Source organism: Chiloscyllium punctatum, chromosome 4 (assembly GCF_047496795.1).
Source record: "Chiloscyllium punctatum isolate Juve2018m chromosome 4, sChiPun1.3, whole genome shotgun sequence".
In the NCBI taxonomy this organism is placed as follows: domain Eukaryota; kingdom Metazoa; phylum Chordata; class Chondrichthyes; order Orectolobiformes; family Hemiscylliidae; genus Chiloscyllium; species Chiloscyllium punctatum.
Window position 1 is genome coordinate 46,964,582 of NC_092742.1, and position 22,217 is coordinate 46,986,798.

At 36.1% G+C, this 22,217-nt stretch overlaps 1 protein-coding gene across 8 annotated transcripts in view; it reads left to right on the forward strand.

Moving 5' to 3' along the window:
- klc1a (kinesin light chain 1a) overlaps positions 1 to 22,217 on the forward strand; it is a 98,748-nt gene that overhangs the window by 56,520 nt on the left and 20,011 nt on the right. For 5 of the 8 annotated variants that reach the window (XM_072568590.1, XM_072568592.1, XM_072568593.1 and 2 more), the window contains exons 9-14: positions 649 to 748; positions 1,160 to 1,212; positions 1,745 to 1,812; positions 8,444 to 8,552; positions 9,089 to 9,250; positions 21,811 to 21,941. In XM_072568590.1, the coding sequence (XP_072424691.1) occupies positions 649 to 748; positions 1,160 to 1,212; positions 1,745 to 1,812; positions 8,444 to 8,552; positions 9,089 to 9,250; positions 21,811 to 21,941 (623 nt within the window). The other 3 variants (XM_072568591.1, XM_072568596.1, XM_072568597.1) reach the window with 3 other exon arrangements.

Sequence of the window (22,217 nt, forward strand, 5' to 3'; positions counted from 1 at the left end):
TGTTTTTTATGATTTTACTTTGTTAAACTTCGTATTTTTCTTGTTAATAGCACCGACTTAGGATCTGTCTCATCCATTGCCTCTCCCTTTGTACTTTGTTTTATGGGACCTTTGATTTCCAGTCTGCTTTAATGTTTTCCTGACCTGCCTTTGCATTCTATTTGTTCCTCTTTGCCCTTTTTCAATAGCATGTGCATAAATCACCACAACCTGCTTCAATTCGGCTACTTGTTAAGAAATCTCACAGACAGTCAAGTACTGAAAGAATGATTTAGACTTTATTGCATATTGGCAACCCTCAAGTAAGCAATTTAAGCCTTACTTGGCTATGAGTCATGGTGGAATGTAGCTACAATTCCAATCAACAGTGTCTCTGATGTCCAGGATTTGATCCTTGTGCAGTGTTCTTTGGATTTCTGCTGATGAAGACTTCTGGTTTGAATTCTTGTCCTTTTAATATCTTGTCCATCACTTCATTGTTTCCTGCTTTTTTTGTTATTACACGCTTGTCACACATTCTTGTGCTTTTACTTCATTTACTTGGTCTCTATATGAATTTTATGGATTTTTAAAAATGCAAGTTTCACTGCAGTTAAGCCCCTGGACTCCACTATGTTTTTGAATAAAATATGTGTTCTGGGTTTCCAGGCTTCTTGCTACCTTAAGCAAGGCAAGTTCAAACAAGCAGAAACATTGTATAAAGAGATTCTCACTCGTGCTCATGAAAGGGAGTTTGGTTGTGTGGATGGTAAGTAGATGTTTTTGGGTTTTTCCCCCATTCTGACAAGCACAATTTAACTGATTTTTGTTACATAGGTCAGCATGAATGACGTTTAAATTCTGTTAGCTTTCTCCCCCATTTACTTTGTTTTTGTTGCTGATGCAGAAATTTGGTGGTGTTTTCAGGTGTATGGATAATTTTTTGAATTAACAATGACTGGAAGTGCACACATTTAACATTCCAGTCTTATCTGAGTTCTGTCATATTTTCTTATTTTAATGCATTCTCTTTCCTGCTAATTTATTTGGGCAGTCAAATTCCTGTTTCTTTTAAGAAAGATAACCTTGAATGAAAGATCAAATTATTAAAGTTATGGAACAACTCTCTATTTGTGAGTTTACGTTCTGTCTTAAAAATGGTTGAATTATCTTTTCCCAGATGAAAATAAGCCTATTTGGATGCATGCTGAAGAAAGAGAGGAACAGTGCAAGGTAAGATTAAATTGGTTAACATGACTTTCCTATTGTTTTTAGTGTTATTATGGACATGCTTTTACTCTGCTTCAGACCGATCATAAAATGAATCCATAAAGAATTCTGTAATAGTGGAAAGGTATGAATGTTGGAAAGTATTTTATGATCACAGTATTACATGCGCCATCTTTAATTAAGAGGATATGAAGTCAGTGTTCTATGAATCTTCCAATAGGCAGGTTTTCCTGAAAGGCTCATTTTTATATGTGATATTTCCCCTTCTTTAAAAAGGTGACAGGCAATATGAATTTCGTGAATATCCTGGGTGAGACTGAGACATGAGTTTGAGGAATTTTATGTTCATCTTCTCAAATGCTACCATTTTGAACTCAAATGACCAGAAGATGTTGAAGTAGTATGTGTTCCATAATCATGTGTTCCATAATCACTGCATTCTGCACTTGATTTTTTTTTAATGCTGTCTTTGTCAAATGCTTGAATTTCCTATATAAGCCTGTTTTATATATTATGCATATTGTATTTTATTTAGGGAAAACCAAAAGATGGCACCACATTTGGTGAATATGGAGGCTGGTACAAGGCATGCAAAGTTGACAGGTATATTTTCAGATTTAAATTTTTAAAAAAATTTTTGTAAACAGAATGGCATACTTTATTTCTTAAGTGGCTGATGGAACCATACATTTTGCTTCTATTTAAGTTACCATCTATTGCTTATTTTGGAAATGTGAATACTCAACTTAAATAATTTAAATGTGCCAGTAATCCCAGAACAATCCTAATTTTAGATGCAACTTTATGTTGGTAGACTATAGTGGTAACAATTTAAACCGTTTATATCTTTCACTTTGGATAGGAATGTGAATTCTTGAGAATATGGTTGAATTATCTTTTCCCAGATGAAAAGATAATTCCCTTCAATCTTCATGTCTATACATGCCTGTTTAGAAACCAGTTGGAAATGGGGATGGCTGAGGTCCACAAAAGAGCCATCCATCTGTTTAAATGAAAGTTTAATCATTTTGTTTAAATGAAAGTAACAAAAGCATCTGGTCCAAGGTTTGGAGAAAATAAATGGAGTTACATATATTTGCATAAGTAAATTGCATTGAACCATCCAGCCAACTAATCTGTGTTGTGGCACATAAGAATTGTGGTTTGAGAGCCTAAATTGCAATTAGGAACATAAGATATAAGAGCAGGAATGGGCCATTTGGGCTCCTTGACTCTGATTTGCTGTTCAACTAGACCGTGGTTAATTATCTACCTCTGCGATTTTCTCACCCAATCCTCCTATCTCTTGATATCTTCAACGTCAAGAAATCTATCAATCTGCTATAATGCTTATAGGCTGTGCATTCCCCTTATATAGTTTTGGGTAAAACAGCCCAATGATCAGTGATGAGTTATGTATTGAAATAATCCTGTATAGATATGACATAAAGGCGTTGATGTGGTTCTGTTCGCCAAGGTGGGAATTTGTCTTGCAAGCGTTTCGTCCCCTGTCTAGGTGACACCCTCAGTGCTTGGGAGCCTCCTGTGAAGCGCTTCTGTGCTGTTTTCTCTGGCATTTATAGTGGCCTGTCTCTGCCGCTTCCGGTTGTCAGTTCGAGCTGTCCGCGTAGTGGCCGGTATATTGGGCCCAGGATGGTGTGTTTGTTGACCTGGACCCAATATACCGGCCACTACAGCGGACAGCTCGAACTGACAACCGGAAGCGGCAGAGACAGGCCACTATAAATGCCGGAGAAAACAGCGCTTCACAGGAGGCTCCCAAGCACTGAGGATGTCACCTAGACAGGGGACGAAACGTTTGCAAGACAAATTCCCAGCTCGGCGAACAGAACCACATCAACAAGCACCCGAGCTACAAATCTTCTCCCAAACTTTGAATAAAGGCGTTGATGTACAAAATGAAGCAGTTGTAGTCTATTTGTCTCCTTGCTGCCTAACAAGAATCTGTCTTGATATTCATTTAGTGCCATCTGAGGCAGCTATTTCCAAAGTTGTACAACCCTTTGAAAGGAAGAAAAATTTCCTCCATGTTTGTCCTGGAAAGGTGACCCCTAACTTTAGAACATTGACCCCCCCTCATTCAGGATTGACCCACAAGAGGAAACGTCCTTTTAATGCCCACCTGGTCAAGACCATCCAAGATGTTACACACCTCGATCAAGTCACCCCTCACTCTTCTAAACTCCAGTAGAAACAAATCAGCCTGTTCAACCTATCTTCATCAGACTGTCTGCTTATCCCGATATCAATCTAGTAAAGCTGCTCTAACCAGCCTCCACTGCATTTACATCCTCCTTTAAGATAAGGACACCACAACAACCGACAATATAGAAGATAATGTCTTACCTGTCTCCTGTATAACTGAAGCACAACATACTTTATGTTCAGCTTCTCTTGTAATGAAGAAGAGCTTTTCATGGCCACCTTGAGTACATGCTTTACTTACACAGTAACTTTTTTGTAATTCATGCGCCAGAGTGCACAAATCCATTTGCACCATGAAATTCTATAGTTGCTCTTTGTTTGAGTAATACTCTGCTGTTTTGTCTTCCTTCCAAATTGAAAATTTTTACATTTACTCCATCTGTCATGTTCTGGCACACTCATTCGACTTATCTATATGTATCTGCAACTCAAACCATAAGAAATCGGAACAGGAACAGGAATAGGCTGTTCAGCACCATGAGCCTGCTCTGCCATTTAAAAGGATTATGGCTGATCTGATATTCCTCATGTCCACTTCCTTTTTTTTTCTTATAACCCTTGATTCCCTATTCATCAAGGATTTATCTATCCCAGCCTTAAATATACACAAGGTCTCTACCCCAAGGCTCAATGTGGCAAAATGTTCCAAAGACATGCAACCCTCAGCAAACTTCCTCATGTTTTTGCAGCATACTTCCTGTCGTCAGCAAGTTTTTTTGTTTTCCACCAGCTAAATTTCTATCCATGCTAATACGTTTTATTTTCTGCAATATCATATGCCTTCTGGACATCCAAGCATAGTACATCTGGCTCCACTTTATCCATGGAACAAGTTACTCCTTCAAAGAATTCAAGGTAATTGGTTAAACATGCTTTCTCTTTGAAGAAACCATGCTGCTTCTCCTGGATTACCTTGAAATTTTCTAAATGCGCAGCTAGAATCTCTGATTCTGCCACCTTCTTCATTACAGATGCCAAACTAACTGGTGTGAAGTTTGCTGTCTCCCATCCTTGAATAGAACTGTTATATTTCCTACTTGCTAGTCTGTTGAAACCTTTCCTGAATTTGGTGTTAATTTTCCAAAATTCACTAATGCCTCTACGACAAAAGTTTGGCTAGAAATCCATCAGGACCTGAAGCTTTATCAGCCCGCAGTTCTATCACTTTGCTTCCTATCACTTCTCTTGTGATTGTAATTTTGCTCTGTTTCATCTCCTGATTTACACCTATTACTAGAATGCTTCTTTGTATTCTGCATAGTGAAAAAAGAAGCAAAATATTTGGTCATTTCTTCTGTTGTTTTCTTTTTACCTACTATTAAGTCACTGCTCTCACTGTCGAGAGGACCAACACTTTGTTTTACATATCTGTAGAAGCTCTTTTTATCTGTTTTTACATTCCTAGCTGGCTTTTCCTCAGTTTCTCGTCATTAACGTTTTGATCACTCGCTGCTCTTTATATTCTGACCCATCATCTGACTTGCTAGTCACCTTTGTATAGTTATATGCTTTGTACATCACAAGAATGTAAAAAAGTAGCAGGATTAGGTAATTAAACCCCTAAAACCTGCATATCTGATCATCATTGGCTTCAACTCCTCATTCAGACCAATTCCTTGTGGCGCTGTACTACCTCTTGAAGTACTTCCAGTTATCTAGCCACCACATCTCTGACATTCATAACCCTCTGAGATGAGGAGAAACTACTTCACCCAGAGAGTGGTGGCTGTGTGGAATGCTCTGCCCCAGAGGGCAGTGGAGGCCCAGTCTCTGGATGCATTTAAGAAAGAATTGGATAGAGCTCTTAAAGATAGTGGAGTCAAGGGTTATGGAGATAAGGCTGGAACAGGATACTGATTAGGAATGATCAGCCATGATCATATTGAATGGCGGTGCAGGCTCGAAGGGCTGAATGGCCTACTCCTGCATCTATTGTCTATTGTCTATTGTCTCTGAAAATTTATTCTCATCTCAGTTTTAACTGGATACCCTTTTATTCTGCAACTGTCCCCCCTAATTTGAGATTGCCCCATTGTGGAAACAGAGTCTAAACAGTTATCCTGTCAAGCATCCTCAGAATCTTCTCTGCTTCAATAAGATCTCCCCTCACACAAGTTTAATTGAGAATATCTAATTGGCATGGACAAGTTGGACCAAAAGGTCTGTTTCCATGCTGTACAGTTCTATGACTGAGTCTAATGAATGAAAGCATAGTTTGTTTAGCTGTTCTTGACCCACTTCATTTCAGAAATCACCTAATGATTCTCTTTTGAACTGCATGCAATGCTACAATATCTTTTCTTAAGTTTTGGGGCCACTCTAAAACTACCATGACCAACACCCTGTGCTGTTTTTAGAATCCAACTCTGAGCAACAATTCCATCCATCATCATAGTTATTTACTGGGCGTGCATTGTAGCTTCTAATGTTTCATGCAGAAGAGCATCCAGATCTCTCCTCTTCCTGTTTTAAAAGTCTTTCCATTTAAATAATAGTTTACCTTTTGATTCTTCCTACCATAGTGCATGACCTCTCACTTTCATTAAACTCCATCTGTGAAGTTTTTGCCCAGTCACTCAACCTATCTATATATCCTTGAAAATTTCTTATATCCTTCTCACCAATTGGTCTCCCATTTATTTTCACATTGTCAGCAAATTTGGATACACTACACTCTGCCACCTCCTCCAAGTCATTTAATATAGGTAGAGCCTCCATTAATTGCTTGGACTAATCCTTGCAGACACCACTAATTGTGGATGTGGAGGTTAGGTGGTTTAGCCATGTAAAACTGTCCTGTAGTGTCTAGGTATGTGCAGACTAAGTAGATTAGGCATGGTAAATGTGGGGATAGGTTGGAAAGCTGGATTTGAATGGGATACTCTTTTTGGAGTGTCAGTGCAGACTTGATGGACTAAATGGCCTCTTTCTGCACTTGGGATTCTGATTCTATTCTCCAACCGGAAAAATTACCATTAATCCTGACTCCATATCTTTGGTTTGTTAACCAATCTGCAATCTATGCTGATGTATTATCCCAAAACCGTGAACTCCTATCTTGGACCTTCTTATGCGGCATCTTATTGAATGCCTTCTAGAAATCCAAATACGCAATGTTTACCAGTTCCCCTTTATCAACTCTGCTTCTTGTATCATTGAAGAATTCTACAAAAATTTTTCAAACGTAATTTCCCTTTCACAGAATCATGCTGAGTAAATCCCCTGTTATTTCTTCCTAAATAATAATCTCTAATATCACCCAACACATGTAAGGCTAAGTAGCCTGTAGTTTCCTGATTTCTATCTTCCTTCCTCCTTAAATATGGTTATCATATCAGCAGTTTTCTAATCTGCTGAAATCCTCCTGGAATCCAGTGAGTTCTGGAATATTTCGACTGATGTTTCCACTACCTCTATGGCCACATCCTTTAAAACACTTGGATGCAGGCCATCAGGTCCTGTTGACTTGTCTGTGTTCAATTCCATTAGTCAGTTCAATACCTTGTCCCTTGTGATAGTGACTGTCATAAGATTTTTCCTCCTGTTATCATCATGCTTACTTGCTAACTTTGATGTTTATAGTGACGATTAGTTTTTGATTGGATACTCTATTTGTGAGGGTTAGTTTTTTGATTGGATGCTCTCCTTGACTGCCTTCATTACCCACATGTGATCAATCCTTCTTGTTGAGCTCTCTTTGATCAGAAAAGATTCTTTCTGAACATTATGAAATATCTGCTTAAATGTCTGCCCCTGCTTATCTACTGATCTTGAATCAACTCTCTCTTCATACCTTTGAAATTGCCTTTATTTAAATTGAGGATGCTGGTTTGAAACTCAAGTTTTCTTTATCAAACTGAATTTGAAATTCAATCATGTTGCGATTGCTACCCTCTAGAGGTTCTTTAATGACAAGTTCTCTTATTAATGCTACCTTAGTTTACATTACTGTAAATAAAATAGCTCATTCCCAGGTAAGTTCTGTAATATACTGCTCTACTCTGCACCCCATCTCTTTCTGATTTTTTAAAAACTTTCCTTAAATTGAACCCTTCCCTTCTTCTTTGTCTCCCCATTCCCTCCCCACCCTGATAATTCAAAGCCCTGTCTTCAACCCTGAAGACTGAGGATGTTTCTTCAGTTTTCACAATATTTCATTGTAGGAAATTCCTGCTCATTCAGTAATAAATGTCAAGCAAATAATGTAACAAATTAGAGACAATGGAATGGTTGTGGTGAGTTAGAGCTGGTAGTGTTAGTATATGTGGTTTTGGATGATATTGCTGAGGTACCTGGAGCATCAGAGACTGAGGGGTGACCTTATAGAGGTTTACAAAATTATGAGGGGCATGGATAGGATAAAAAGACAAAGTCTTTTCCCTGGGGTTGGGGAGTCCAGAACTAGAGGGCATAGGTTTAGGGTGAGAGGCGAAAGATATTAAAGAGACCTAAGGAGCAACTTTTTCACGCAGAGAGTGGTACATGTATGGAATAAGCTGCCAGAGGATGTGGTGGAGGCTGGTACAATTGCAACATTTAAGAGGCTTTTGGATGGGTATATGAATATGAAGGGTTTGGAGGGATATGGGCAAGGTGCTGGCAGGTGGGACTAGATTGGGTTGGGATATCTGGTCGGCATGGATGGGCTGGACTGAAGGGTCTGTTTCCATGCTGTACTTCTCTGACTCTATGACTCCATAAGCTTGTAGGTGAGAAAAAAAGGATGCCAAGATATGTCCCTGAGAGGTAATGGAAGAGAAGCAATTAGGAGTTATTCTTTGACTACATTTGATAGATTAGAATGGAATTGGGCTGGGTAAATGCATCTGTTTCTGAGTCTGTGATTGGAAGTTAAATTTTCCAACAATTTGTATTGAAATGCAAAACACTGATTTTGTGGGTATCAAATCAATTTAAAGGGCAAAATGCTTCAAAATACTTTACATTCCATGTGTGACTCTTTTAGTTTTAAAATGTTGATTTTTTTTACTTTAACCTCTTCAAATAGTCCAACAGTAACAACAACATTGAAGAACCTTGGGGCACTTTATAGACGTCAGGGCAAGTTTGAAGCAGCTGAAACACTGGAAGAAGCAGCTCTGAGATCTCGTAAACAAGTAAGCTTAAAGAATTGATCAATGTCTTACATGTTTATTACATTATGACAGAATTAGTTTGGTGGAGGGATGGTAGTGAAGGAGTTGAGGTTTTTGTACCATGCTGTTGTATGTCTTGTACTGACAAAAACCATAAAGCTAAATATTAAATAATTTGAACATGTCTATATTAAGCTGACATTAAGGATCAACACCCTTTGTAAATAGGGGGGTCTAGATTTTACCCTTTGTAAATATCGAGACAGGGCATTGTATGCACAATAGTTTCAGGTCCGAATAAATGTATCTACTTATTCTTTATTACTATACACTTTAAGAGGAAGAATATTGTTTGAATTCTCATTGCACTTAAGTTCCATCTATTCTTAAGATTGTTTTCTCCAGTAAAGAAAACAATGTTATATTTCCAAGTAAAAACATTCTGAAATCATTTCTGGCATCCTTGAATACAGTTTATATTTTTATTTCAGTAGTATGTGTTTGCATATTTGAATTATGGAAACAATTCAAATAAAATGAATACCGTTGGTTCACAGGGTCTTGATAATATTCATAAACAAAGAGTAGCTGAAGTACTTAATGATCCTGAGAGCATAGAGAAAAGAAGAAGCCGTGAAAGTCTAAATGTAGATGTGGTAAAATATGAGAGTGGTCCTGATGGAGGCGAAGAAGTGAGTATGGGCGTAGAATGGAATGGGGTAAGTACAGTACACAGTCCACAGATCTGCAGTTCCTAGTACCTTAGTAAAACAAAAGTTACATATTTTCTTTGAAGTTAACACCATTAGATTTTAGTAGTTAAATTGAAATATTAATGTTTAGAAATCATTTCATGATTGACTAATGCTGGATAAAGATATAGGAACAATTGAACAAAGAACAGGGTTGCCACTTCAAAGTGACATTTTCAGATTAAAGTTAATCTATTATCTGGAAATAAACTGTTACGATTGCAATTTATTTCATTCCTAGAAATCTTTGCATAACACCAAGAACTGCACACACGCAAATTGAGGAAATGAAATGTTAGAATATGGATTTCACTTGAAGTTTATTTGATTAAATTATTGGAGTTGAACTTCGGTGACCTTTAGCATCAGAACTTTCATGTTTGCATGAACTTTCAAGATTTGCATATTGTAATCAATATTAATCAATTTAAATTACTTTTCATTTATGCACTAAGACAGCAATTTTCAGATTTTCTGTTACAGGAAATTGTAAAAACAAAATTGGAATGAGGATTTCATTAATTTTCAAATTCAGTTTTGATCTACTCTTTATATTTTGGTTTACAAATGCAAAAGGTAGAATAGATTAACTGAATTATGGATTACTATGCACTTATCTAAATTGAGAGTCCTGAGATATCATCTTTGATCCTATAGCATGCAGGTTACATTGGAGAAGCCATTGTAACTAAGTTCTCGAATCTTATTAGCCAAGTACAGAGCAGCTTTGATTTGATTTTATTGTCACGTGTACTCAAGTATAAAAGTACAGGAGTACAGTGAAAAGTCCTTAGTGCCTTGCATGGCAGTAATATCTGAGGTACAAATACCTAGGTACAGAATCTTAAGAACAAGGAACGAAGGAAGAACGAACAAATATTTGCAAGGCACTAATGTTGTCATGGTTGGTTACCCTCTTGGCTGGGGAACAAATGTATTTAAGAAATGGAGAGAAAAATGCCTAATGAACTTTGAAAGTCTTTGTTCCCTTAAAATTGAGATGTACATGACAGAATATCATCTGATTATCCAATTTGTTTTGACAATGCATTGTTGCTGTAGGCACTCCTATGCTTGTACAGTAATAATGTAAAAATGCCACAAAATTCTAAATGTTATCAAATGATTTAATGCTTAAAATTCCTACCATGAAAACTAATTTTTTGTTTGTGAGCATTGAAAAACTTCTAAAGTTCAAAGTATTATGTTTATAAGCTGTCTTTATTACTACTGTATGTATAAGTGCTGTTTTGATTTTTCTGCTCACAGTTGTATGTGAACTTATGATTGAGAAATGAATTATCTTTGAATAGGATTACATATTTTAGAGGAATATCAAATTGAAATGCCAAAGAGGTGGTGTGCATCATGAAAATTCTGGTAGCTAGGATTTCTGTTTATTTCCCATTTGAAACATGTTTCGTCATGTTACTTGCTATTTCATAAAATTTGAGCATCCCACTTATTGTTGCCAGTTACAACCTAAAATATTCCTTGCATGACAAAATTCACATGCACAATTTTTTTGGGGGGGGGGAAATACTAAATGCGGCAAATACACTTGAAAATATCATTGAGTTTACTGTGCAGAAATTGGGAAGGATTTTAATCAGCCCATTTCATTATCAGGTCTTGCATTTGCAAATACTTTTGATAGGTGGTTGTATCTGAACCTGTGATGATCGGAATAATGCTGTTTCCAAGAAACTTAGTTTTGTAAGAACCAGTTAGAAATGTGTTTTGGCTAATCAGTCTGTCTTTTCAATTCCATGAAGATATCCAGGAACTAGAGGTTTATCTTTTATATATTATGTAGTTTATGTTGGTACTGTGTACTGTACAGCTCTTTATATTTCTCTTGTGTTCTGTGCACTCACATTCAAATATATCCTTGGTCTAATCTTCGTATTAACGCAAAAGGTCTGTAAATAATACTTTGCGTGCACGCTTTTGTATTTTAAAGAAAACATAATTGCTAACACTATTTCTGGGTCATTTATTCACTAACATATTGGCTGTCAAAAAAAATTAGCATAAGATTGTTTTAATCCACCAAGTATAAAATTATCTAATTGACGAATGCTGTTCATAACGTCTCAAGGTTTAATTCATTTTCATCTGTCTCCAGGCTTTTGGTTTCACTTCGGATTTAAATGCCAGAAGAGTCTATATTCAGGCTTACATATAACTATGCCAGTATCTGAATTACACAGTTTCATTTTGGTTGCTGTTTTGCTATTTTCTTTAAAAACTTATCCAGAAAAATTGGCAAAGTTATTAAAAGTTACTTATACGGTCATGTGTTCCTTTTAAAGAATGAACATATTCAAATTTAATTTGTGCATTTTTAAAGTTTTATTCTGATCATTTGCATATACTTTGAATTTGTGATTTATAGGATAATTCAAATTTTATTTGCTCATTTAATATTGGTTTGCACTGACATTCTTCACAACATGTAGAGGAAAAATGACAACCTGTCAACATGCAACATATGTAATTGATAAAAGTAAATTGATAATTTAGGATAAAGATGAATGAAAAGTCTTAAATTATTTAGGCAAGATTTGAGGAAACAGTAAGAAAGATTTACAATGTTTTGCTATGGAAAAGTTATTTCTATATAGTGGTATTAAAATAAAATTCCGGTGTTTTAAGTTGACTGCCCCTGCACAGATAGTGCTTACAAAATTTAAGAAGATCATCTGCTCTGCCTCACTCTTGTTCTCACATGTATACTTCCCTTCATACCTCAATTGCTCAACTATGAACTTCAGTGCTTATTAAATCAAAATTATGTTGGTCAGTACTAATTTTTGTAGAGATAATTTGATGCTATGGCACTTATTCGGTGCCTAAACTGGTACGACCAAGGTTGGATGAGTGTGCACTCTCTCTCTTCCCACTGCTCCACTGGTCACATATTTAAAACTTCGCCAATGTGGTCACTTATACACTATATACAGTATTAGATTTAAAATAAAAAAGATCCATCAACCAGATTTCTTTTAATAAGTAACAAAATTATTGGTCCATTATGAAAACAACACTTATTTGACAAAGCTGCAAAATTGATTAACACAGTTTGAAATGTCAATGTATAAGTATTCACCTTCTAGATACATGCAGGTGCACACACACATGCACCTAAAGAATAAATAAACTTTTTCTGCAATGAATACATTGGAGAAAAGCATTTAGGACAAATATTTGTTACTTCTCAGAATAAAAATATAAGGTTATGTGCTTTGATAAGAAGAACAGATGAGGTGACCATTCCGTTGGTGGTAAGAAATGTGTGGATGTTCAAGGGGCTGTGTATGTTTATGTCAATAAGTCTCTGAAGGCTAATGTGCAGACAGTTAAGATGGTTAATGGTATGTTAGTCTTTATTGCAAGAGTGTTCAAGTACCAGAGTAGTGAAGTCGTGCTTCAGTTGTACAGAACCTTGGTTAGATTATTGTAGAGTGCTGTGTGTAGTTTTTGTCCCCTTACCTTAGGAAGGATATTGTTACCCCAAGGGAGGGCAATAAAGGTTTACCAGATTTGTTCCCAGATGACAGTTCTGTCCTCTGAAGAGAGTGTGGGAAAACTGGGTCTGTATTTTGTAGAGTTTCAAAGAGTGAAAGGTGATCTTGTTGAAACTTAAATATTTAAAGGGTTAGACAGGGCAGATGCAATAAGCTATTTCCACTGGTTAGTAAAGGATAGAACCAGGGAAGATAACTTTAAAATATAAGGAAGGCCATTTTGAACGAAGCTGGGTAGAATTTTGATCTTTTGAAATTCTTTACCCTACAGGGCAACAGAAGCTTGATCGCTGAGTATGTTTAAAGCAGAGATTCACATATTTTTAAATACAAATGAATTAAAGGGGTAAGGAGATAATATCGGAGAGATGAGCATTAAAGTGGATGATCAATCATGATCCTATTGATTATGAAATTCTCTGTGACAAAGTAATAAAACCAAATTGTTGAGAATTTTCAGAAAGAGATTAAATAGTTCTTGGGGCTAAGGCATCAAAAGGTATGGGGAGAAACGGGGAACAGGATACCAAATTGGATGTTGGTCATGATTGTATTAAATGGTGGAGCAGGCTGGAAGGGCCAAATAGCCTTTTCCTCCCTCCTATTTTCCAATTTCTATGTAATATTTATGTTAAATGGAAGAGCAGGCTGAATGGGCTGACACCTGCTTCTGTGTTCCTAACATACAGGCATAGGCGAAAAGCAAAACAAATATTGCCAGGGATGAGACTCAGCTTCTCTGGTCTATCCATGTAACTCCTTAAAAAAAATTCAGAGATTTGTTAGAAGTGTTCAAATCTTAAGGAGTCTGGACAGGATAGATGGGAAGCAACTTGCCAGTTTTGCTGAAGGCGCAAGAACTAGAGGACATCAAGTTGAGGTGATTAAATGCCAAAAATGTGACTTGAATTTTGATTTTTGTCTGCTTGGTGGTTTGAATTTGGAATCCACTCCCTGAAAAAATGGTGGAAGCAAAATTAATTGTTGCTCTCGAAAGGATATTGAATACTTATTTGAAGGGAAAAAAAGAAGTGATGATTTAGTTAATGGGCAAGTGGAACTCCATGGGTTGTTCTTTCAGTGTCGGCAGGCACACAGTGTACCGAATGCTTGCCTTTTGTACAGTAACCATTAAATAATATTCTGAAAATTCACACAGCCCGATTACTGAGTAAATAGCCTTAAGTTTCACTAAATTAGAATATTAAAAACGCTGAAAGGATATTGGCTTTCATGCTATCAGTTTTTATTGTCAACTCAGATTCCATTGTTGAAGAGTTGTTTAATAATGTGCTTTAAATATTGTATGCAATTACTGTATTAAATATTTGAATTATAGATGTGCTAACATAATTTTTTACCAAATAACTTGGTGGTTTAATATACTAACAAACAAAAGCTTTTCTGCGATGGTAGCTAAATCTTACTATTTTAAATACTTTTAAACAGCATTAAATGTAGTTACTTTTTGAAGCACATCATTGACTTGGAACTAATTTAAGGTTTCTTTTTCTTAGCCGTCCAGTTTTTTATTGATTTTTTTTTTGAGGCATTCTTTTAATTAATTCTTTAATTATTCTTTGACCTTGGGATTAGAAGATTGTCTTTTACCAAGGTTTATTTCTGTATTTGAGACCTTTAATAGGAATTGCATGGGTTCTTCCTCCCAGTTTATGTGCTTGTAAAAATTCAAGTCAGATACTCCCACATAACATGGTGGTGATTAGAAAATTGTCTTTAAAGGGAGAACCCATAGAGTACTAATATACCATATTACATTTGCAACAGAATGATGGACATTTTAGGAATTCTGCAATGGGATTCGCGTCCACTTAAACCCCACCCCTTATTAGAGCCAGCAATCTGTGAAATCAATTGATATGGCAAGAACTCTTCCTTTTCTGCTCTAATTGCTGTTAGAAACTAAACAAAGTTGCACCTTGACCAGTCAGGTGTAACTTTTGTTTTAAGTGATATATTGATTAATAATCATATTGCTGAAGAACAAGACTGGATTAAAAATAATCATTTGTGAAATGCTCTAGTTTTAAATTGAAAGCTTTGAAAACCATGCTTGTTAGTATTTCAGCATCATCCCTCCAATCATCTGCTAATCTTAATTTTAATCCATATAAAATGTTTTCAACATGATTTGGTTTTGGTTCTTTTTATTCCTAATTCGCTGTGGAAAATTTTAATGTTATTGACAGCTTGATAACATGAGCAAGTCTGTGCTGGGAATCTCCTTTTAAACTGTACTGCAATTAGCTTTACATCAACAGCCTTAAAACTCCCACCATAGAGTACGTGATCTCTGAGGCTTTCTTTGATGTTACTAGTGAAGTCTCATAATGATCAGTGCTGTGATTTCAACATTTTACAAGCCATATAATTGATTTTGATGAAAGGATTAAATGTATGTAACTAAATTTTCTGATGTTGCAAGTAAGTAGGAAAGTAGATTGTCAAATCTGCAGAGGGATATAGATAGATTAAGTGAAAGGACAAAGTAAAAATAGATGGTGTATAATGTGGAAATTATCCTTTTTGGCTGGAACTATAGAAAAGCAGGATATAATTTCAATGGAGAAACACTGCAGATATTATTAATACAAAGGGAATGGGTGTCTTGGTGTAATCATCACAAAAAGCTTGTATGAGGTGCAGCAAGGGATTAGAAAAGCAGACGTGTTGTTAATTATTGCTTGGGGAATAGGAGGAGGGAAGTATTACTGCAACAGTGCAGGGCCTTGGCTAGACTGTATTGTGTACAGTTTTTGGTTTCTTTTGATTAAAGAATATAATTGGATTACAAACAGTCCAGAGAATTTGATCACTCAACTGATTCCTGGGATGAAATGGTTGAGCAGATTGGACCTTAACCATTGAAGTTTAGAAGAATGAGAAGTGATCTTGTTAAATACAAGATCCTTGGTGGTCTTGATGGGATCTTCCTGAGAGAATGTTACCCCTTGCGGGGGTGTTTGGATCATGTGGATATAGTCTGAAAAATAGGTGGCATGGTAGCTCAGTGGTTAGCACTGCTGCCTCACAGAAACAGGGTCCCAGGTTCGATTCCAGCCTCGGGATACTGTCTGTGTGGAGTTTGCACATTCTCCCCGTGTCTGCGTGGGTTTCCTCCGGATGCTCCAGTTTCCTCCCACAGTCCAAAGATGTGCGGGTCAGGTGAATTGGTCATGTTAAATTGCCCATAGTGTTAGGTGCATTAGTCAGAGGGAAATGTGTCTGGGTTGGTATGGACTTGTTGGGCCAAAGGGCCTGTTTCCGCATTGTAGGGAATCTAATCTAATTTAAGAATGAATAAGGATTTTTTTTCTGAGGACTTTGATTATATTTAAGGCTTGATTAGTTAGAGTTTTGATCAGCAAAGAATATGGGAGCAAAATGGAATGTGGAGCTGAGATCAGCTTTGAGTTTATTAATTGGGTGGACTCCAGGGACCACTTGCCGACTTCAAATTGTTCTTGTGAGATCAGCAACAAGCGTGATTGCTTCACTGCTTCTGACCATTCTGTTCTAATCTCCACACAAATACATCCACATATCAGAGTACATTTATATATGTATAACAGTGTGTATGCAATCATTTTTAAGTCAACAACTGCGGCAGCTTGCTTTCCTCTGCCTCTTCCATCCCTTTCCTCCTCTTCTCTTCCCTCCTTCCTCCTGTTCTCTCCCCGCCCCCCAAAAAAAACTCTTCCCCTTCTCCCTCCTTTCCCAATATCCCCCCCAACGTTTCTCCACACCCAACCTTGAGCATAGACAGGAAAACTCCATTAATCCATCCACCCTGTTCCTGGCAATTACACTACCTCATACATTACTCCCAATCTATCTGAGAGACACCGTCTCATGGAAAATGCAGACCAATTAGAGGAAAGAATGAAAATCTTTCTTCCAGTTCTTTTAGATGATCATATAGTTCAGGTGACCACTTTGGCCTAAATTATTGCTGTACAAACATACAATTTTTAGGTAATCTATGCCTCAACCAGAAACTGATCCAATCCTCGCCCAAAGGACTTCAGCAACTTGACTTTTCATGAGCAGGCAGCTGGTACCAAAGGGCCAATATTCTATATGACACTAATCAAGCCTTAACATTCAATATCAATCTGGCCATGCATATCTTGATACTCCCTTATCACAGAAGCTGCAGAAAGGTAGTCTATTCCTTTCATTACCTGATAAACTTTGATCAAATCACTTGAGTCAGTGTTGCTCTAGCATGTAGAGTGCTAGTTCTTTTGCTCTCCTGATAACTAAGATGGTTCACACTGAAAATGAATCTTTTGGCCTTCCTCTTATGGATGTAAAATGTTTCACAACATTATTTTGGTACTATTTCTCAGCACAGCAGAAAGGTTTTGGTTAATGCCCTCACCAGTATTTATTTTTAAATGAACATCACTAAAATAGAATATCTGGTTATTATCACATTCCTGTTTGAGGTATGTTGCTGCATTTTCTACTTTACAACACTTCAGGAATAAATTAACTGCAATGCTCTGTGTCAAAGCAGAAAAGTACCATACAAGTGCATGTTTTCCTGTTTTATTTCCCTACATTCTCTTTCTTTTCTCTCCAGTTGCTATCCATGCTTGCTTTTGTCTAAACCCCTTCCTGCTAGCTTTTGGCACTGGTTCTCTTCTCCACTTTAAGGGCGGCATAATAGTGCTGGTACATCCAACAGATGAGTTTAGTTATTCACAGATTTAATCATGTGTTGGAATAATAAATGATGAGCAGCATGTGTGATCTTCATTTGACCTAGAAATACTGTTTGTGTAATTTCCTCAAACAATTGAAACTGTTGAAGCTTTTGCAACAGTTTGACTTGCTTCTTCTTTTTTTTTTGTCTGCCAGGCATAGGTGCTCTTTGTGATACTAATATTTCCCGGCATGAAGGGCATGCACCATCTTGAGGCTTAACTTCTGTGCATTATTGCAATCTGTAACTTTGTCTACACTATATTTTGTTTATTGAGAACTGTTTCAAGGCTGTTGTAATTCTGCGATATTCTTGTAGTTTATTGTATACCTGTAGCCTTGACATATCTGTTTAAAACTGTGTATTCCTTTCCACAATTGACTGATTTTTGCATTAATAGAAATGCCAGCAGATTATAATTCATATGAGACCCATACTTTAAAATCAAAACATATATTAAAACTAAGCTGTTCTAATTTTATTAGTCATGTTTGTAAATTCAGGCATATGTGAGTGCCATTTGAGCATTTTATGGCTTGGCATCTCTGTTATGTAATTGCAAGGTAGATTTTCTAATGCTTTATCCTACAAAAAAAGACCAGTAATGGTTACTCTCAAATGAAGAAAAATATTGATTAAATAGTATGGCATGATATACAGCCAGAATCTCTTATTTAAAATAGGAGGCATGTTATTTGTCCTCGATTCATTAACTTAGTGCCTATTTAGAGGTCTTTCAAGAATGTTGTTAAAATGTTTTTATTCTGGGTGAAATTCATGTTTAAATTGGTGCATTAGTAAACTGATCTCTGCTGGTTTCTCGAGTGTCTAGTGGTATGTGTGACTGTCTTTTTTTTTTCTAGCTCTTAATAAACTAGTTCAATGTCTCACTAATTTGTCTTTGCCTCTGGTCTGCTTACTTCTTCAGTCTACCCTGCACATAGCATTCTACAATTCCAGGATTTTCTAAATAGATCATAAAAATTGTGCTGTCACATTTATAAAGTTATTTTTCTACCCAACAACATAGGACGGCCTAGCTTGCGTATAACCGTTAATCAATCTTAATCATTTTTGATGAAGCAGACTTGCGCTTTATTTTTCGTCGTTTTCACTGAATAATAGGTAGGAAAATTGTCAGGGTTTTTTTCTACCTGTATTTCATAACTGAAGAGAAATAAATGTATTGGGTTTTATAATACAATGAAGTTTAATCAGATTGGTGAAGGTTTTAATGCATTTAAATACAGCTGAAAGATTCTATTTTCTTATGTTACTAAGATTTTTATGGGTTATAATAGTATATTAGCACTCCCTTTTTGACATGAACAACAATTTTATCCACAGTTTAATTTTTTTGTAATACCTTTTGAAAGGAGAGGAAATAATTGAAAGGAAAAAAACTTCAAGATAATTTTAATTTGATGTTGCATAATTAACAAATGATTTCCAAGAAGGTAAATTTGGTCTTTTCTCCCTCCTGAAAAACTAATAGACCTTCTTTAAAAGCAGTATTAGCACATATTAAGTAGCATCTATAGCATAGAAATAGGCCACTAGTTCATCTCACCTTATCAATATGTCCTCTATTCTGTTCTTTATTCAGCTTTCCTTCATGTACTTTTCCAGCATACCCTTCAATGTGGCAGCGATATTCAGCACAGTTACTCGATATATTAAAAACAAAAGTTTGCGGATACTGTAGATCTGAAACAAAAGCAGAAGGACCTGGAGAAACCAAGCAGCTGTGGCACAATTGGTTTTGAGTGAATCCTATTGGACTTGGCGTTAATTTTGATTCTTTATCCACAGATGCTGCCAGACCTGCTGAGTTTATCCAAAAACTTTGTTTTTACTTATTGCACTGATTAGTTTCACATTTCCAGTTGAGTAACTACATTTTTCTTAATTTCTTTATTGGCTTTATTAGTGACTACTTTGTACTTGTACTCCATAGTTTTGTACTGGTTTCACAAGTAGTAACATCTCCTCTACATCTACATTATCAAATCCGTCCATGATTAGCTTTAAATGTTCTCTTTCTAGGGAAGAAGAGACCCAGCATTTTCAGATAGTTCTGACTTCTCAGTTCAGGATTTATTGTCCTTGTACATCTCTTAACTTTCTCTGAAGCTTTTATACTTTGTAATTAGTAAATGAGAAAAGTGCATGGCACTCCATGTATTTCACATTCAAATAAGAGATGGATAAAGCCATAATAAACTTTTCTTCCAAGTAATGATGCATTGATAAATGTCACCTTGTAACCATTGATAATATTTCATATCTTGAAAACATTATAGAAAATCTTAGAATAGATTTGCATTCTGCTTAGACTATAAGATATAGGAGCAGAATTGAGCCATTTGGCCCATTTGAGTCTGCTCTGTCATTCAATCGTGACTGACCTATTTCTCAACCCTGTTCTCTTGCTTTATCCCTGTAACCCTTGATCCCCTCACTAATCAAGAACCTATCTATCTCTGTCTGAAAGACACTCTGCCTTAGCCTCCACATTGTTCTGCAGCAGTGAGTACCAGAGATTCTCTGGCCGAGTTCTTCTTCATCTCAGTTTTAGAAGGTCATCCCTTCACTCAGAGGCTGCGCTGTCAGGTCCTAGTCTCTCCTACTAGTGGAAATGTTATCTTCATGTCCAGTTTATCCAGACCTGTCTGTTTTCTGTATGTTTCAATGAGATCTCCCTCATCCTTCTAAATTCCATTTTGTACAGACACGGAGTCAACAACTGCACCTCAAACTTCTCCTTTAATGACCTTGAATTTGGAGTCTAGGGAGTTTCTGTTAACCAGTTATGGTAACTGTGGAAGAGAAAAAATGCAGCATAGAGATTAGAGTACTAATTGTTGAAGGGCAACCTCAAGTACGTATTTCTTGATCTTTAGAGTTTGCACCCAATGACACTAATGTATACAAACTATTGATCAAGGTTTGATTCTTTGTTCATGTCAAATAAACTCAAACTTGACATACTTGAAGTGCTATACTTAGCATTGATGCCCTGGTCTAGGGAGGTGAAAAGGTCAAATTGTTATTCAGTGACCCCTTCCAGAAAAATATTCAGCTTGAACTCACTCAGTGGTGATGTTCTACAAGCAAGTAGTCCATCGTTAGTTTTTTCTGAATTGACACCTAATAAATGACCGATCAGGTGAAGTATCAGAGATCTTAATGCATATGGAACTACAGCAAAAGTAGATATGTTGAGGAAGAGAAAAAGAAACGAATTTAAAGGAGCACATTGTTGTGTAACTATACAATAAACACAGCATGAAAAGTAATCAGACCGTGAATCTGGATACAGGAGTACTTATTTCTAACTTTTCTTGAGGTTCTACTTTGGCCAGAGAGCTCAGTAATTCATTTTAGCTAGAATTTGAAATATGTAATGATAACCACTAAATATGCCATGTGAGGTATACAAGTATTGAACTGCATTTGGAAGATAATTTAGTTGCTTTGTTTGAGAAAATACAGCAAACGTGAATTCAAGATTGTAAGTTTTTTAAAATCAAAGTATTTTTAATTGATTAACGATTTAATTTTAGGGATATTCAAGACAAATTAATATTATTTTTCATGGCTTATCTAAAAGGCAATAAACTAAGTTTTAAGACATATTATATTCATAATATCAAACGTGATAAATAATAAACCATATTGGGTGCCTAATTAATGTGAGTAACAGATGTATGAACAATACAAATTATATTGACCATTATAACTTATTGATTTGCAATGATTGATTATCCTGTATTATCCCTGTTGAAAAGTATAGGAATTATATATGTTATAATACAATTCATTATGTAGGTCAGATTTAGAATAAAGAATTTGTAAATACTTCTTGGGTTAAAGCAGCATTCCTGGAGAGAAGAATAGATTTCAGTCTTCGAATCAGAACTGATTAGATTCAAAATGTGTTGTGAATATTTGACTTAATTCAATAATTGGGATCTTTGAATAGATTTTTAATTGGAAAATTATTTTGTATGATGTAATCATTTTAAAAACCTTCATAGTTGAATTTTGAAGCTAGTAGATATAGTTTACATGCAATAAATTGTGTGTAAATTGGTTGTTGGGTGGGTTCCTTCCCATCTCATTTGAAAGAGGAATATGGGACTTCTTAGTAACTTGAATAAAGAAAACTTGTTCTTGTTATGGTTCATTGTTCAGTTACATTGAGTGTTATTGCAAATGTTTTGCTGATCAAATTGACTTATTCATATCATTTTGGGTTACAGGATGGAACTGGATCTTTGAAGCGGAGTGGCTCCTTCAGCAAACTGCGAGCCTCCATTAGACGCAGTAGTGAAAAATTAGTGAGAAAGCTGAAAGGTGGAAGTCCACGAGATAATGAGCCAAAGAACTCTGGGTAATTATTAATCTAGCAAACTGGCTATTCTTTTTGACATTGGCATAGAGCTATATTGATTGTATAGGTTGCTTTGAAAGTTTAGTAGCCTTACACTAAATGTGACCGTTGCAGTTCCATTAATAGTAAGACAAATGAAGATCTGTGCTTACTTAATGCCTTTCATGTCCTCACTGTCCCAAAGCACCTTACAGGCAACAATATTGTTTTTAAAAATTGCAGCTAGTGTTGTTCAGTAAGAAATATGGTGACCTTTGTGGAAATGAATCCTTCTCT